The 17,886-nt window shown below is 38.4% G+C and overlaps 1 protein-coding gene across 1 annotated transcript; it reads right to left on the bottom strand.

Annotated features, from left to right (window-relative positions):
* Positions 1–7,221: 7,221 nt before the first annotated feature.
* Positions 7,222–9,819, bottom strand: LOC306945860 (uncharacterized protein; the record flags this gene model as incomplete). The annotated part of the gene is made up of 4 exons (XM_079534689.1): positions 7,222–7,332; positions 7,745–7,882; positions 9,528–9,566; positions 9,676–9,819. The coding sequence occupies 4 exons, from the start codon at positions 9,817–9,819 to the stop codon at positions 7,222–7,224; spliced, it is 432 nt and encodes a 143-aa protein (XP_079390815.1).
* Positions 9,820–17,886: the final 8,067 nt, after the last annotated feature.

Here is a 17,886-nt window from a genome sequence, read left to right as displayed (position 1 = left end):
TGTTTAAATGTTGGGTTCATGTTCGCGGTGAGAAAATTGTTGAGCATATGTGTCCAACCTGCTAGTTTTATAATTTTGTTGCCCACTTTTTTTTTCTTGTTTTATAAAAAACTCAGTTTTGTTACTTACATTTACTGTGTTATGTATCTTACATGCAACAAGAGAGTTGATTTTTTTTTCACACTGTGGCCCAGGCAAGATAAAACGTTGGACACCCGCTGCATCTGCATGTTGTAGAGCTTCCTACTTACTTGTAGTTATTAAACTGGCTGTAACAGTGAAGTTTTTTCACAGGTAGGAGTATGTAGCAGCGTTGCATGTCTGTTTTGTTTTGCCTTCCAGCATCACCTCATTCCCTCCCTACACTACAGAGTCACTTATGTGCTTAAGTTCCTGCTAGTTGACTGTGCCTCAAACTTTTTGTATGCCTTTTTCATAACTTTTTTGGGGGGAAATCAGTAAAAGTGGGATTTCTGTAATAAATAGATAATTATTCCTGTGTATGACTTTTGGAAAGCAGTATTGACTGTCTGTGCTTTAGCTGGAGGTGTCTTCTGTTAGATACGATTTTTGTTTAGCATGGGTTCATCATGTGGCTTGTAATTCACTACGTGCTGTTTGTGGTCTTTGTATTTCAAAAAGTGAAACTGAATTATCAAGCTGTTACTCACCTGTTTTGTGATGAGCTGTGACACTCTTCACTAGTGAGTTTAAATCATCATAAAGATTTCAAAACTGTAAATAAAAATAGTATGATGTAGAAGTCACCAGTAACGCGGTCCCTTCAGTTTTTGGAGCTCCCTTAACAGCTGTCAGATGTGATTGTTGGACACCTTCTCCCACAGAGTACTTAATTGGTGTACTTGTTCATCCTTCCAAAATTGTTTCTGTATGGAATAGTCTGAAAAGTGTTGCTTATTGAGAGGGAAATTGCTTCCTTGTAAATTACCATAATATTACAGTGACAACTTGGTAATGTTTGGGTGTTAACCATCGTCAGGTTTTTTTCAGACTGTTTTGTGTGTTGTGAAATACTCGTGTATTGATGCTAGATTCTGTGCTGTCCATGTTTCTTGATTTTTGTATCTCATACAAGTTTGGGAAGCTGTTATGTCAAGTTCCTGTATATCAGTAATAGTTGAATTTTTTGTTTCTTATTGTAAGATGATTATAAAACAAGACTTGACAGTGTTTTTTCCTTGCATGGCTTTTTTAACTAGCAAGTTGAATCTTCACTACAGACAACCTTACAGCAAAGTTGTTGTTGTTTTCATGATACTAAAACTATTTTACATATTCTTGACAGTCTGTTAGTGTTTTATGTACTTCTGGACAGTTTTTGTTTATGGTTTTAGACCTTTGGGGCATGAGTGAGGTGTTTAATGCTGTCAAGCTAGAAGTCTTAAATATGTACAAATAACTTCATTTTCTTTGTGTACTTAAGGCATTTTATTAATTGAATAGCAAACTAAAACTTCTCTGAAACAGTGTTTTTTCAAGGAGAGAAGTTCTTTTGTGAATGAGATCTGGTAAGCTGTGTATGATAGCTGTATCCTTGAGGCATCACTTGATTACAACAACTGGACTCAGTTTTTTTTTTTATTTAGACTGTTTGTTAATGAATTAGGAGTAAATGAGCAATGCATTCAGGTAGTAAATTGATGCATATGCTGTTAATGGTTTTTCTCACCTACTTACATAGTTTCAAAAGCACTTGGAAAAGTGTGGCATATTTTGGAACTATTTCTGTTAAGAGAAAACAGGTCCTAATATATCTAAGCATATGTCCAAACTCCTGAGAGGCAAGATTGCTGTTGCTCCTCTTGGCATCAGGCTGAAGGGGTGTTTCTGTCAGGCACATGAATGCAGAGCATGTGGGTATACCCCCATAGCCAGTCCCAGAGCTTAAAGACCAGCAGGTGAGGGTATTCTTATGAAGGCAGCACCACTGCCCTGTGGTTAAGAGCTCAGCTGCTGCTCTCTCTGGCTGAGCACAGTGGAGATTTCTGATTAGAACGTGTCTCTGTGCAAGGTGGAGTCCTCCAGCAACTGAGCTGAACCATGTTTGCCCAGTAGGTGTCTGTTGTTTCTGAACCTGGAAATAAAAGCCTCTGAGGCTAGAGCCCTGGGCCAGTTTCTGGTATGGGCTGATGCATGCAGTCAAAGGCCAGGCCTCTCCTTCCTAGCCCCTCTGAGATCTCACCTGTAGAGATACACAATCATACAGCTGACTCAGACTCCCCTACTCCCATAGCTCTTGACCCTAGAGCCGTGGTGGCGTTCTTATATCCAGAATTGCCCTTAGAGCCCCACTCAGAACCCTCTTGCTCCCAAGCCTCTTTGCCTACTCATCAGATTATTCTGTTTGTTTATTGCTGGTGATCATTGAGTTAGTTGCTCTCTGTGCACAGTGGCACTCTTGACTACATTAGCACTTAGAGCCCTGTACGTGTACATACAGACAGAACAGAGAGGAATGTGTTAACAAGAAGTTTTATGGGATTGGACAAGACCAAACCAGGCAGGTGTGCTGACTAGCATGCTATTTAAATGACCGGTCCTTTATATCTCCTTATCTCTCAGTTTTGCACACTCATCTTCCCCAGGTCAGCTAAACACCTCTGCTTCTTCCTTCTAAGCATCCTGTTATTAAGTCCTGGGCAATCCTCAAATGCTCACGTCCTTCATCCCAGTAATGGGTCCCCTCCCCTAGATCAGGTGTGTCCAACCCACAGCCTGCCGTCTGCCCTGTGCTGACATGGCAGTGGCTCTTCCCCACTGAGGCCTGGTCTGGCCCTGAGAACACTTCCCTCTCAGGTGTGTTATTAGCACTGTTTTGGCTGAAATTAGCATAAGGGTGGGGGAGCACAGCATGCTGTTAACTCAAGTTACAGCATATAGCAAATAATTTAATGCATTTTAATATACTGGCTAAACACAGTCCTGTGAACAGTGAAGAATATGCATCCATGCTTTCCATTTTGGTAAAAGAATTTCAGAATAGGCTTCAAGGTGACTGAAAAAAAATAGCTTTTTTTTTCCTGTATGTTTGCAACTCCATTTTCAGTTGATGTAAATGCATTACCTGCAAATTTTCAAATGTTGCAATTGAATATTCAACTGCAAGATCATATCTCTTTGCAGATTTTTATAGGATCTGTCTTACCAGAGAAAAATACCCCATGTTTCGGTGTCCCATCTTATTCATGTCGTTGCTTTTTGACAGTACATACATTTGTGAGCAAGTGTTTTCAAGGATGAAGTACAAGAAGAGTAAAATTTCATTTAAAAATAGCTAATGAAAGCTTTGATAAGTTACTAATAATTGCACCCACTTCTCGAATCAGGCATTTATGCAGCAGTTTCACAAAAAATGAGGACAAATTATCCCACTAGTGTTATGGTTTTAATTAGAGAGAAAAAAAAAAAGTAAAGTTAGTTATATACATGAACTGCATTAAGTATTTTATATGAGGCTCAAGATAATTGCTCTTCATTCACTGTGACCCAGGCAAGCCAAAATGTCGGACACCCATGGGTTAGAGAATGAGATGAGCTTGAATGTGCGGCAAAGTGTTGCACCTAGGATAGAGCAATGCCAGACATGGGCTCACATGGGAGACAAGTGGCTGGAGCAGTTCAGCTGAGAGGGTGTGGGGATGCTGGTGCCACCGTGAGCCAGCGGTGTGTCCTGGCAGCCAAGGAGACGGAGTTGTGACGTGCATTAAGCACAGCATAATCAGTCGAAAGAGGTGATTCCCCTGCAGTATTTAGTACTGACGTGGCCTCACCTTGAATGTTATGTGCAGTTCTAGGTTCCATAATATTAAAAGGATGTTAAGGTCCCTGAAAGCATCTGGAGGATGGCAACAAAACTGAAGGCGTGTCCTATGAGGAGAGGCTGAGGATACTGGGTTTGTCAGCTCTGGAGAAGGCTGTGAAGCGAGCTCACTGCTCTCTGCAGCTCTCTGAGGAGGGAAAACGGAGGGAGGTGCTGGGCTTTGCTTCTGGGTACCAATGGCAGGATGTACTAGCGAGGTTCAGACTGAACATTAGGAAACATTTCTTTATTTTGAGGGTCATCAAACTCAGGAACAAGCTTCCTAGAGAGGTGTTAGTTGCCCCGTACCTGTCAGCATTGAGATGTTTGAACAGTGCCTTCAGTGATAGGCTTTAAGTTTCTGCTTAGCCCAAAAGAGGTCAGGAAGTTGGACTAGGTTATCTTTGTAGTCCTCTTCAACTGAACTGAACTATTGTGCTGTATATACTTTTTAGGAAATTTGCAGTCATGAAATGTCGCAATAAAAGTAAGAATCTAGGAGGCCTCATGAGTACAAGCGTTTGCAACACAGCTTTTCTTCTACAGCTACCTTAACCAGCGGTGTGTTTCAGCAATCTTTATAGTGAAGTAGATACTTCTCTGAAAAGGTGACTTGAACGTGGAAATGCTAGATAGGGGTCAGGCCAGTCAGAAAATGTAGTTTTGGAAATCCACAGCAGAGCATGGCTACTGTACAGAAATGATGTTACAGTCCCCAGAACTAACTCCAGTTAGCAAAACTGCCATTTTCCAAGACTATAAGCAACCTTCACTTCTCAACTGCTGCCTGACTCCAAAGCAGTTTGTGCAGACAAAAAAACAATGAAAACTTGTTTATAGTTTCATGTTGTATTTGTTTCATTCCTAAAATTGTTGATGATTCCATCTTCCTTATGATTATGGCATAAGAATCTTTTCATGCTCCTTTTTTTGTTTGTTTCTGAAGTACTGGACTGTTAACTCCCTTACACTTACTGTTTAGGGACTTAGAAGAGGTATTGGTTATTCCTTTTCTGGTGTCTGACTCTATGGGTTAATCCCAAGGTTGGTTCTACCAAATTGTTGAAGTTGAGATTTCTCATGTTAAAGTAAATGATAAAGGAAACCCTATTTAGTAGCAGGCCTATACCCAGTAAAAACTGCACCTCTGCTTTCTTTGTGATTGCTAGAGGCTAGGCATCTACACAGATAAACCTTCATAGTGTTGTACTGAAACGTGTTTGCCTGCCAATCCACGCATTATGTGTGAAGCTGCTAGTTCAGGGAGCTGCTTTTTGCTGTAGATTAGAGGATTCAGATGCCACAGATTTAAGAGGTTTAGAAGTTTATTAAGTAACCCAATGAAAAATATCAAGTTAGAGATAATCTACAAATATATCACTATCAGTGAGTTACAGTGATATCATAGTATGTTCTTACAGCTGTAAAAGAATTCATTTTAAATCACTTAAACTTGTGTATTTGCTATTGAACTGTAACTTGGCTTCTGTTCTCTTTCTAATGTTCAGGTTTCAGGCAAGCCTCCCTTACTCCCCAGCTTCCTACACTAAGTTTTTTTTGGACACAAACATAATGAAGTGTCCAGTAGGTGTTCAGGGATTTGGCTGTGCTGGTTAGTATCACTGCTAGCAGTCTCAGCCTTATTTGGATTAATTGCTGTGGTCACTTAGGCATAGGTGGCCTAGCAAGATTCTGCACACTGAAGTCTGTCTGCAGCTGGTAATAATCAGTAGTCAGTCACTGCTGTTCAGATCATGCACTCCCAGATGCTTTTAACACTAGTCTCTTTTTGATGCCATTTTATAGACTCAATGCTTACTATTATTCCACATTGCTTTAAAGGAGATTATTTTAAATTTATTTATTTATTTATTTATTTTTAAGCTTGCTGTTTTTAAGAATTTATTCCATGAAAAGGAAAGCATGTACAAAAATGTAGCATTCTGTAAATACTGACAAAGGAGAAATATATTTATAACAGTTATTTTCTGGTTTCTAATCTCGCTGTATTTAGGTCTTACTGTTGCTACAGGCTGTCACTTGGAAAGCAGCTGATTGAGAAGAGGGTGGGGCTGATCTCTTTGTGGCTAAGATGATTGACAGTATTTTGCTTTTCAGAGTCATCGTGGGTGGGGGCAAAGCACTTCACTGTGGGAAGAGAAGTGGAGCAACAGGTACCGACACTGTGAGTATTTTCTCAGTTTTGGCAGAAAGCTAGCATTACGCTTATTTTCTCTTCACAGCATTCAAGAAAACTGCTGTGTTTTCCATTGTTAGTCTGTTTTTAAGTATGACTTGAAATACTCTATACCACACCCACCAGCAAAACACATCAAAGACTAAATGATAAAATGATAACTGTTGTAGTATGGCTTACTTTCATCAATTACAGTGTGCATCGCTAGCATTTAGTGGTGGTTTTGGGGTTATAAAAGATGCTCTACTTAGTTGTTTCCTTCTGCATAAATCTTAGAATGTCACGTGACTGACTCCATCTTCATTTGAAGCACATTTCCGAGGTTCCACAAAAAGATTTTTCTGAATACTTAATGCAGTACGTGTTGGATTGGATTTAAACATTAATTATCAATTTTATATCAGTCATTGCTGGAAAGAACTGGCTATGTAAGTGTTCTGGGATGTTGGTACTTAAGTTACTTGTATGTTTATTATTTCAACTGCTTAATTGTTTCAGTTGTCTCTGGAGATTTGTGAGAACCACATATTTTTTCTTGCAGCATGGAGAAAAATAGTCCCAGAGAAAAGTATATGAGACTGTGTAGCTAAGTAGGACAGGTGGTTTAGGATCACTTTGAGTATTTTTTGGAGGGGCAAGTAGTTTGGTACTCTTGCATTTGTTTTTCCATGACACACCCTCTGCTGTATGCCAGCATAATCTAGTATTTTATATCAATTTTCAAAAACTGGGAAGACTTAGATTAGCTGCAAGTATCTAGTTTTGAGTATGGTACCTGAACACACTTGTATACTGGTAAATGTTGTTGGCTTTTTAATCATAAATAGTTTTTAAGCAGGTCAATGAGTCACCAGTGAAAGACAGTATCATTTAAAAAGGAAGACTCTAAACATGATTTTCATATGTTACTGAAATTTATTAAATGTCATCTAGAAGTGACTTTTAAAAATTCCTTCAGAAAATACTTCACTTTACTGACAAAGTGAAAATCAATCAGTTTTCCAACATACATTTTGAGCCCGTAGGGCTTACAGAAAGGATCAAATATGATCTTAGAACAGACGTCTTATCACCCAGACTAAGAGCATACAGTGGTCCCAGAATGGACAGCATATTAGTTAGCCACGGGATAAAATATATAAATTATTTGTAATTAAATAATTAAATAAATAATATAGCAGTAAAAATAAAAATGATTAGTTGCTTATTTTTGCATAGATCTCAGAAAGTTGGTCAGTTGTTGGAGAAAATCAGGAAAATTTTTCTTGTCGTTAGCTTCACAGATCTTGCAGTCACCTTCTATGGGATTTAGATCCTGCAATACAGTAAATTTTGTTAATTGGTTATAGCTCTCTTACCAGGACAGTTTTAGAACCATGAATTTATGGCACAGCTTTCTGAACTACTACTTACGTAAATAATTGGGACCCTTCTAAAAACAGTGTAGGGTGACTTACATGATTTAGCATAGAAAACAAATCTCATACTTCTTAAAATGTTGACTTGAATAGTTAATGTGGGCCAACTGTTCTAAAGTCTTGGATTTTCATGCAAATAGATGTTGTCAAGTAGCTTGACATTACAGTATTGTTGTACAAAATGCTGTATTCTTAAGCAACCATAACACAATGGCCTTAAGGCAAAAAAAAAAGACTGGTTCTGATGTTCTTTTTCATTATTGCTGAAATACGTTTGCTTTTAACTAACTGACCATAAAGATTACCTACCCTAAGTCTCTGGAGGTTCTTTTTGATACTTTGAAGAGCATTTTCAACTTCATTTTCAATTTCAGGCTCATCTTCAATTTCTTTCTCCAGAGTAACCATTTCTTCCAGGTAACACTGCAGAGTTTGCCGACTGCACTCCTAATACAGTAATCAAAGTCAACACATATATAAATATATAGAGATATATAGTATTTATATTAAATGTTTTTTGAAAAAGATTGAATTTTTTTTTCTTAATTGCCCATTATTTTTTTCCTTGTTTCCCTTTGTACAATATCATTTTTTCCCACCAAGTCACATTATAAAATTCTACATGTGGCCTTAGTTCTTGTAGCTTTTGAAATGCAGATGATCTTTACAGGACATTTTAAATGATGGAATATGTCTTGAGAACATGAAACTGCTGTGTTAGCTCTTAAACTGAGCCTTATTTCCAGTTGTTGTCTGGAAATCCTGTCCTGAGAAAAGGATTACTAGTAAAGCTTCTATTTTACAGTGGCAATCTTCAATTAATGCACTTTGGTTCCTTTATGCAATGCCTATATCTGGTCCTACGGTTGAATGTCTTGGAATCACAGAATTGCTTGGGTTGGAGAGGTCCTTATAGACTATCTCATTCTAACCCTTTGCCCTTGCCAGGGCTGCCTCCCGCTAGGTCATGCTGCCCAGGACAGCATCCTTCCTGACCTTGATGTGGGTACACATCGCTTTACACATCACTTTTACAAGCTCTTTCAGGCACTTGGTGATAATATGCTATTAAATCAGCCTTACACGTCTACATTTGAGCATTGGAACTCTGAGATAGTTGCATCTTGATCTTGCCAGCATAGAAGAAAAATGACTCAGATAAGGAAGTGGTTGCAGAATCTGGTTTTAAATCTTTACTCAAACAAAATTTCTGTTAAGTGAGAATTCTGCTGGATTAAAAACTTAATTGGAGGCTCAAAGTAGTTAATTTGCATAAGTGTCTTAACTACTTCCCAGTAACAAACAAATTGATGCTCTTGTTAGCTGCTTGCACACTAAATTAGAAAATTTGTACAGATCAGCAACCTGTGAATGGTACATAGACTGTGATAATGGGTACTTAGAATGCTCCTGGACTCAGGTATGCAGTATTTTAGAAAAAAAAAGAAACCACAATGACGGTATTGGCATGGAAATAAGTCTTACGTATGTACTGAACATCATAAAATAAGAATTTATAGCTGTATCTAGGATGAGTTGGTTAAGTTTTACTTCTGGAAAGAGCTAGTTAGAGCATAATTAAATTTCATTACTAATGGGATATGAGAGATATGTTAAACAGAACCAGCTACTGTTGCTGCATCTGATTTTGATAAAATAAGGGCATTTTCCTGTGGATATTGCTGTATTTAAAAAGTTTCTAACTCTTCATTCTCCGAATTGTTCTTATATTAGTGTTGATACAACAGTATTGCCTTCTACAAATATTATACAACATATAATTGATTCACAGAACTCTCTTCTTGTGAATTGAAGACAAAATGAATACGGAGGATTAGTTTTATGTTTTGTATTGCACAGACCAAGAAAGTAATATCTTTCTTCATTATTCATTATCTTGTTAATGCTTAAGAATATAAGTCAAAGGCAGAAGTGTATTTTAGGAAACCTCACACTGAATTCAAATACCTCAGATTTGCTTTCTGTGTTGTCCCTTCTGATAAGTGAATTGTTTTGGTCTAAATCAATAATGCATCATTTTAAAGTTGCCATATCTTAGAAGTCCTTTTGAAAACAGAAGGCTAAAACTCACCTGGATCTCATTTGGTGTGTAGAGCTCGAGATGAATCTCCTGTAGAGAAGAGGGAGAAAAAGTTAATTTTTGAGGACAGATTGCATGGAAAAAAAATAAGTAGAAAACATTAGCAGAAAAGAGCTAATATAGGAAAACCATCACTTACGTTCTTGCTTTTTTCCAGTATTCCTAAATCTTTTATTAATGTTGGAAGAATTTCCAATTTTTCTGATGATAGCGATGCTCCGTAAGCTGTAGTCATAAGCACTGCTACTGAAATGCAGCTGAAGATCAGTACTTTGCACATCATGTCAATGTCCTGATTATCTGTATGCTAGTATTCAAATTGTGATGTACAATACAAGGTGATAAGTTGTCATTAGACTGTTTAGTATTTATACTCTTCTCTCTGGGGGGAAAAAGATGGGGGCGTCATGTAAAGAAGGTTTTTATTACACATTTTTTCATATGCTTTACCTGTATGGCAAGAATCATTACTTTTGTTTTTCCTCCCTGATGACACTTTGGAATTTTTTGACTGCGAGAGGGATTTTACCTACATTCACTGGTGTAAGAGAAGCCCACACTCACTTTTGGCACTCACTCTCTCAGTGTGCTTTTTGCATGAAACACTTTTTCCCTCTTGGGCTGTCCCACTCCCCCATAGAATATGCCATACACTGTACTACTGACACACCAAATGTTCTAAAGATGTTTAAGTTAACCACTGCATCTACTGGTATATGTTTGTCCTTCTACAAATCCTGTGGCATCATTTAAGCACAGAAGAAAGACATACTCTCACTTTACTAATTGTTGTTTAAACAACAGGAAGAAAGTTGGCTTCCTGTCTGAAGGTGGTTTTACCTGTCATCGTTTGCAAAGACAGTTAAAAGCAGCTTTAGGTGCATAGGTCAGTCTTTCATATGAAACTTTAAAATGTGTATGAAAAAAATCCATCAGGGTTCTTTGTTTTGGGATGTTTAACCAAGTTTTCTGTTACCGTATGTCTTAATGCCGTTCGTTTTTCCTTGTGCATACCTTTTTCTTCTCCCCAGCTTAAAATTATTTATAGATTTTCATACTGATAGCCAAACCACTGCATTTTGTGGTGCACACTGCAGTACTGAAGTTGAGAGTCAACAGTCATTTCACCTTGGACTCTTGCTTAATATTGCTGCATTGTTTTTCTTTCCTGGTTCAAAGGTCTGTTTGCTCATAATCTTGGAAATCCTGTGAGCAGTGCTTAAAAATCACAGTTTTCTTCACTTTGTGCACGGTTCTGAGCCACATACTCCCCCTGCTGCCCAGAAATCTCTGTCAAAAATGCTTTTTCTGCTCGTTGCATTTTTCTTCTTAAGCCACATGGAATAAATTCAGTTTCTGTACACTGTTGTGGCTCTACATGTTGTAACATTCAGAAGTCTGGGCAGGTGACTGCTTCTTCGTCCATTGCTATATCTGGAAACTAGATGTGAAAATCTGTTTTGTAGGTTCTGACCATAGAATATACGTGTATGGGGCCAGTGAGAGAAAATTCTGTCCAACCTCAGAATATGCTTTTGCTTGGGTTAGGGCTAATCCATTGCTGTACTTGTTTTTTGTTAGAGTCTGTGTAACTGTCTGAAAACCATAAAACTGGTGTTAATCATCAGTGTGATCTCAGTACCTGCATAATTGAGTTTTCGTTTCCTAGTTTTGAAATAAGCACAAACATATAATGTGTAAGGTCATACAGAAGTCTTAGCAGCTATTGTAGCTTACACTACGTAAGTATTGTACAATACAATAAGTAGAGGTGCAGTTTGCAACCTTTCCTGGCACTGTGTCTTTTGTCTCACCTATTTATTCCTGATAGCAATTAATTTCAGATGGGAGTTATGGCTGCAGTGGCGAGCTGCTGAGCAATAGGTGGTGAGGTTTTCCTCTCTAAGAGTGCTTGTACAGTTTGGTCATTTTATGCAAGGATTTGAGGTTTTTTGTTTAACGTGTTTTGTACAAAGTGTTAAGAAATACCTCAATGCTGAGTGCAAGACACATCCTTATTGATAATGAAGTTGGAATTACTGCTCGCTACTTTCAGTGCTATTTGGTCTTTGCTGTTCTGTAATATTATAGAGACTTCTCACCTGTTTGTAGAGTAATCCCTGGAAATTCACTTGGAAGCAGAGAATTTGAGATTCTGAGTCTGAAGACTCTATGAGGTAGTTTTTAGCATTGATAAGTTGCTCCACGATATTTGTGGATCTAGAGAGAAGAATGTTTATGTCTTTCTTGTTGCAGAGGATTTTGGATACTTTTTGTAATACTTGTGCATAATATAAAAGGCTCATTTTTTAATTCTGGAAACTAAACTAAATGAAATAATGATCCCACTGACTAAATCTCTGGTATGCTTTATGTATGCCTTCAAAGTCTGGAAAAGTTTTTACATAGGATCTGATACTTCTCAGTTTTGGCTCATTCTTTTGTGTATCTGTAAACTGAAAGTTTGCTTTTTTTTTTTTTTTCCTTGCAAACTTGATGACAGGTGAATTTTGGAGAGAAGTTTTGGTTTCATTGAGGTATTAGACATTTTGTTCATCAAGATGCTTGCCTCCTTTCTCCATCACCACAGCAAAGTTGCATTCATCTGGAGTCATCGTGTACCACGTTTGGTACATTTTAGTTCGTGTGCAGGAGTTTTTCAGACTCCTGCTTCAGTAGCATGCTTTCACAAGATTACTGTCAATGAGAGTCATAGGAACCCCAGTGAAGTTTTTATCTCTTGCAAAGGTGTTAATTATCAACTTGTGATCACAGACTGTTGTTGACTTAACTCTTCAAATGTTTTCCTGGCCCTTTAAATAGAATTTTGAATAGTTGAGATTATATTCATGTTTACAGATCTCATAGTTCTAAGCAATAACCACTAGAAGAATGCCTTTTTCATTAGGGAAATTCATGTAAACATGTTGAAGTAAAGGTTTGAATAAAGAATTGAGTGGTAGCTGTTCTTCATTTGATTTTAAACCCTCAAAATAGCACCTTCTTTCCTTCTACAGCCTTTTGTCAGTTTTTCTCCTCAGTCAAACCACAGTAGAGCTTCATGATCTGGCCTCCATTTAAGAAATGGAGAACTAATTCTATAAAAAGAGTTTGGTTGATAACAAAAGTACAGAAGCTTAAAAAATAAAAGAACTGAAGCGTATTTTAGTACACCACATAGAATGGAGCACTTCCTTCCAAAGTCCCTGTGAACCTAACACTCAAAATCTCCAAGCTATTAGATAGGTGGCTGCTGTATTTTCTGTTGAGCAAGAACAACTGTAACAGTATCAGTTACAACTAATAATCTGTGTCCTAGTTGCAGCATGTTTTTAGTACTAGAACAATTTTCAGATAAATACAAGGGATTACATAAAATACAGGGGAGAGTTGCTGGCTGTATTTATAAGGAAATATAAGAAAAGACAGGAGAGACCATGAAACGATTTTCTTGTGTTTCTTGATTCTTATAGGATTACAGTTTTCTGATTCACCAGTGCATGTGATGACATTTTCACTGGGACATAAGGGATGAAGGAAAGTATCCTTTGGATGGCTTGTAGAACAGGAACAAATTAAGCAATGAGTGAAATAGGAAATCAGAAGTTGCCGTGTTGGATTAGAACAGTGGTTTTAGCTAGATTAATATTGTTCCTGACAAGGGCAAGTACCCACTGTATCAGGTGCAAAGAAGAACACCCAAAGTAAATAATTCTTCAAGGAAAAAATGAAATAATGTTTCCTGCAAGAATGTCAATAACAGCAAGAAAGCTTTTGGCTTTACAAATTTAAAAGATCTGAAAATAATTGACAGTTGGGAATGTTTCCTCAAAACCTGTTTTGAAGTCATTTTTCATTGAAATGATCAACATCAGGATGGACCAGAAACAGTTCTAATAGTTATAAACTAGCCTTTCCTTAAAGAAAGTAAATTACCAGATTTATTGTTGGTAGCAGTATGTTCTGAACATCCATTTCTATTGGTATATGACGTGGACGAAGATGATGGTGATTGAGGATCTCCAGTGATTAGGAAAAGGCAAAAGCAACAACCAAAACAAAAGATTATGAGCTAGAGTGGTCAGTGTCACCACAGTCCCTGGGCTGATAGGAAATATGTGAAGCTGAATAGGAGTCTTGCACCTGGAACAGAATAGCATCATGCAACTGGCTGGGGACTGACTGGTTAGGGAGCTGCTTTGCCATTAGCAAGGTGGGAATTCCTGTGGATGAGTTGAACAAGTCAGCTGTGTGTTTGTATCGTTTCTAGAGTTGCTGTGTAGGGTTTCCCTTCACAGAGATGCTCAAAAGCTATCAGGTGGCTGGCTCTGGGTGACACTGCTTGAGCCAGTTGGCCTCCAGTAATCTCTTCGAACTTCAGCCATTCTGTGATGAAGATTAATGGCATAGCGGGCTGCATTAAAGAGCTTAGTCAGAAAATGGAGGGAAGTGGCTGTCCCATGCTCCATGCTGTTCTCCTGTGGCTACATCTCAGGTCATGTGTTCGGGGCCCCTAGAACAGAAGAGACACTGATAAACTGAACAAAGTCTAATGGCTCAGAGATACCACTATGATGGTTAAGAACCCATAATGTATGGGGGGCGGTTGAGGGAATTGAAGTTTCTGAGACTGAACAGAAAGTCATATTCTCAGTCTCTAAAAGGAGATCATAGAGAGCATGGAGTGGGGCTCTTCTTGGGGACATGCTACAAAAGGACAGAAGGAACAATCTCAGGTTGCAGGTAGAGGAATTCTGGACTCATAGTCGAAAAATACTCAAAAAGTGTGTGTTTGTGCAGGAATTATGTGGTTATCTAGGTGATAATTTAGATGGTTATCTGTGGGGGTTGTGTGATCACAGTATCATCATAGAATCATATAATTGTTTGAATTGGAAAGGGCTATTAAAAGTTATCCAGTCCAACTCTCTTTCAGTGAGCAGGGCACGTTCAGCTAGATGAGGGTGCTCAGAGCCCCATCCAGCCTGACCTTAAATGTCTCCAGGTATAGGACATCCATGACATATCTGGGCGACCTGTGCCAGTCCTCATCACCCTTGCTGTAAAATACTTGTTCCTTATGTTCAATATAAATCTCCTCTCTTTTAGTTTGAAACCATTTCATACTGTCCTGCATCACAGCAGCTCCTGCTGAATGGTCTGTCCCTTTCTTTATTATAAGCTTCCTTTAGATACTGAAAAGCAACTCTCGTATCTCCCTGAGGACTTTTCTTCTGCAGGCTGAATAGCCCCAGCTCTCTCAGCCTGTCCTTGTAGGGGAAGTAGAATCATAGAATCATAGAATCACCAACTTTGGAAAAGACCTCCAGGATCATCCAGTCCAACTGTCCATCTACCAACGATATTTCCCCACTAAATTATGTCTCTTAGTATCATATCTGAATGTTTATTGAACACTTGCAGCAGCGGTGACTCAACCAGCTCTCTGGGCAGCCCATTCCAGTGCCTGACCACTCTTTCAGAGAAATTTTTTCTAATGCCCAACCTGAACCTCCTCTGGTGCAACATGAGGCTCTTCCCTCTAGTCATATCACTGGTTATGCAGGAGAAGTGGCCAGCCCCCTTCTTGCCACAGCCTCCTTTCAGACAGTTGTGGAGAGCTTTCCATTCATCTGTTCCATTTAAAACTTCAAGCTGTTAAAAAGTATGGTCTTACACAACTTCAGGAGAAGGCTTTACTCTGTCACAGTTTCCTAACCTTCTGGCAGGTACCCTGACACATAATACCATTTATCAAGTCTCTGGAAGTCTTGGCCTCTTTGTCATACAGATCTCTTGTCATGTGGTTACTGGAGAGGCATTTAGGCTCTTCTTTTGGCTTTTATAGATTAACAGTTGATGGTACTTACTAATGATCTCACTAATAGGTTTTCCATGTGTGCAGAATGGCCAATAGATCTTTATGTCAGCAGATACGCAAAAATATCTATGGCAAAGATACTCACAGGTGTTGAAGTTGCTACAGAACTTTTTTAGATCAAGACTGTGAAATAACTAAGTCAAGCAAAAGAAAAGGGTAAATGTTGCCCATTCTTAACTTTTCTCATTTAACTGTTGGCCGTAGTAAATATAATGCAGTTAGGGCATTGCAATAAGAAGAGTGGCAGGAAAAAAAAATCTTTCAGAAAGTAAACTTAGCAAGGTTATGAACTTCAGAGCTGGGGTTTCCATTCTAAGGTACAATTTGGGGTGACTGCAAGTCAGAAAATGGATTACTGTGATAACTATAGTCTAATATAGTCTGGTAAGTTGATTAACAAAGGGTAAAGGTTGGAACTGCACCTAATGCAGGTTAAGATGGTGTGCTGTATTTGCAGATAAAATTGTTTAATTTTTGCAAGACTTCTTTGTGAAGTTAAATGGATTCTTTCTGTGTACATATAATCTATGCTTAGTAATGTATATTCACAAGAACGATCAGTCCTGTTTGTTTTTTCCTCTTGGAGCCAAATGGATTTTTGTAAGAACAGTCTTTACAGTGAACATTGCCACAAGCAAAAACTTAAGTCACCTATTTCCTTTCAGTTGAATGTGCCCCATACCTTCTGAAAGTCTTCCCAGTACACCCACAAAACAATACAAGTGTTAACCTCTACTAGTTTTGTTTCACACTTCTTTTTAAGTGAAAATCTACAGAGTCTGATACGAACGCACTGCTGATTAGACAGTTCTGTGAATTTGGCTCACTGATTTTTTTGGCATATGTATGAAAAACTGAATAGGCCTTTCAAGTTCTTGTTCTTTGCAATTTCCAGATGGATAGTGTGTTCTGGATGTATACCAGTTCTCTATTTGAGACAAAGGAAAGCCAAATGTGAGGTGTTATGAAGAAACGAAATCAAATTGGAGCAATGTTGTTGAATGGTGTCACTGTGTGTAAACTGTTAATGGTGCAGTGTGATAGGAAGGAGCTACAGAGTGAAAGTGTCACTTTGTGAAGATTTTTTCTAAAGTTATTCCATAGTTGCTCGCTGTGATGTAAACCAACTCTTAAATTCCAAGGTGATGTTGTAGGTACTACGTACCTTTAGGAGTAAGCACTGTTTGGCAACCAATGCAATAGCCTTGGTGGACTTAAGGAGAGTTTTTATGGTGGCTGCAAAGAAACTGGAATTTGTCAAACACAGTAGGTAGCTCATTGGTACAATACTTGTTTTCTGTGTGGATTGGAGAAGGTCGCTTAAGAGGTAGGGACACTGCTTGTCTGGCCAGTCTGTTCCAGTGCTCCGTCACCAATACAGTACAGAGGTACTGCCTGATATTTAGATGGTGTTCCAGTTCATGTCTATTGCTTCTTGTTCTGTCACCGAGTACTACTGAAAATAGCCTCAGGAATATGGAACTGCGTGGTTACTTGCTTCTGCTTTACTTCTAAACTGTAAAATGTGCAAGCCCAGAGTGCTCCGTACATTCCTTGTTTCTTCCTCCTTTTTTTGTTTGCTTGTTTTGGTGGTTTTTGGAGTTTGGTTGTTTTTTTTTTAATGTAGTGCAGTAGCAGCTGAAGTATGGTATTTGCTGAGGAAGAAATTTACTTATTCAAGATTTTGCCATTCAGCATTTCAAAGAAGTGCTGGCCAGTGTTGTCTTTTTCTGCCAGTGCATTAAAAATTAATTAATCAGAGGAATGAATTGATGAAATAGTGATCAATATCAAATGTGTCTTAAGCCCCTAACAGAGTTCAAGTCTTCCTAAGAAAAATTAATGCATCCCATACTTGGAGGCATTCCAGACCAGGCTGAGGGGGGCCCTGGCCATCCTGATCTGGTGGGCAGCAACCTTGCCCATGGCATGTGGATGGAACTGGGTGGGCTTTAAGGTCCCTTTCAACCTAAGCTGTTCTGTAATCTTCCCTGCTATTAATGATGCCCAGGTCAGGGAAACAAGGTGGCTGATCAAATATGGGGAGTGTGGATCCAGTTTCATTTAGCAGAGATGGTGTTTAAAATTCTACCTTGCTAGTACGTCCGTTTTGTCCGAAACACAGCAGATGAGGTTTGTGATAGTTCTTTAATCTCATCATAGGTAAATCCACTTATCAACTTTGAAAAAGAAATGAAATTTGTTTCAGTCTTCTGAGGGGAAGTTTTAAGGAATATTTAAGACAAATTTCCATACTACCTACCTGGCATGACTTGAATTTGAACATAAAAACAGGAGGAAAAAATGTTACTAGGAAAATCCACAGTGGGTTTCAGTGGCTGATTCAGAGCTAAGGAATATTCTTGGTTCTTTCCCTTCCACTCATGTTGAAAATTCATTCATTACTAATAGATGCAGCAGAGCTAGTTTTTGTCCTAAAATCTAAAATGGTTTGTTACTATTATTTTT

This window comes from Tetrao urogallus (genome assembly GCF_951394365.1).
Source record: "Tetrao urogallus genome assembly, chromosome: 4".
In the NCBI taxonomy this organism is placed as follows: domain Eukaryota; kingdom Metazoa; phylum Chordata; class Aves; order Galliformes; family Phasianidae; genus Tetrao; species Tetrao urogallus.
Note: the sequence above shows the minus strand (reverse complement) of the source record. Positions and strands in the feature narration are given on the sequence as shown.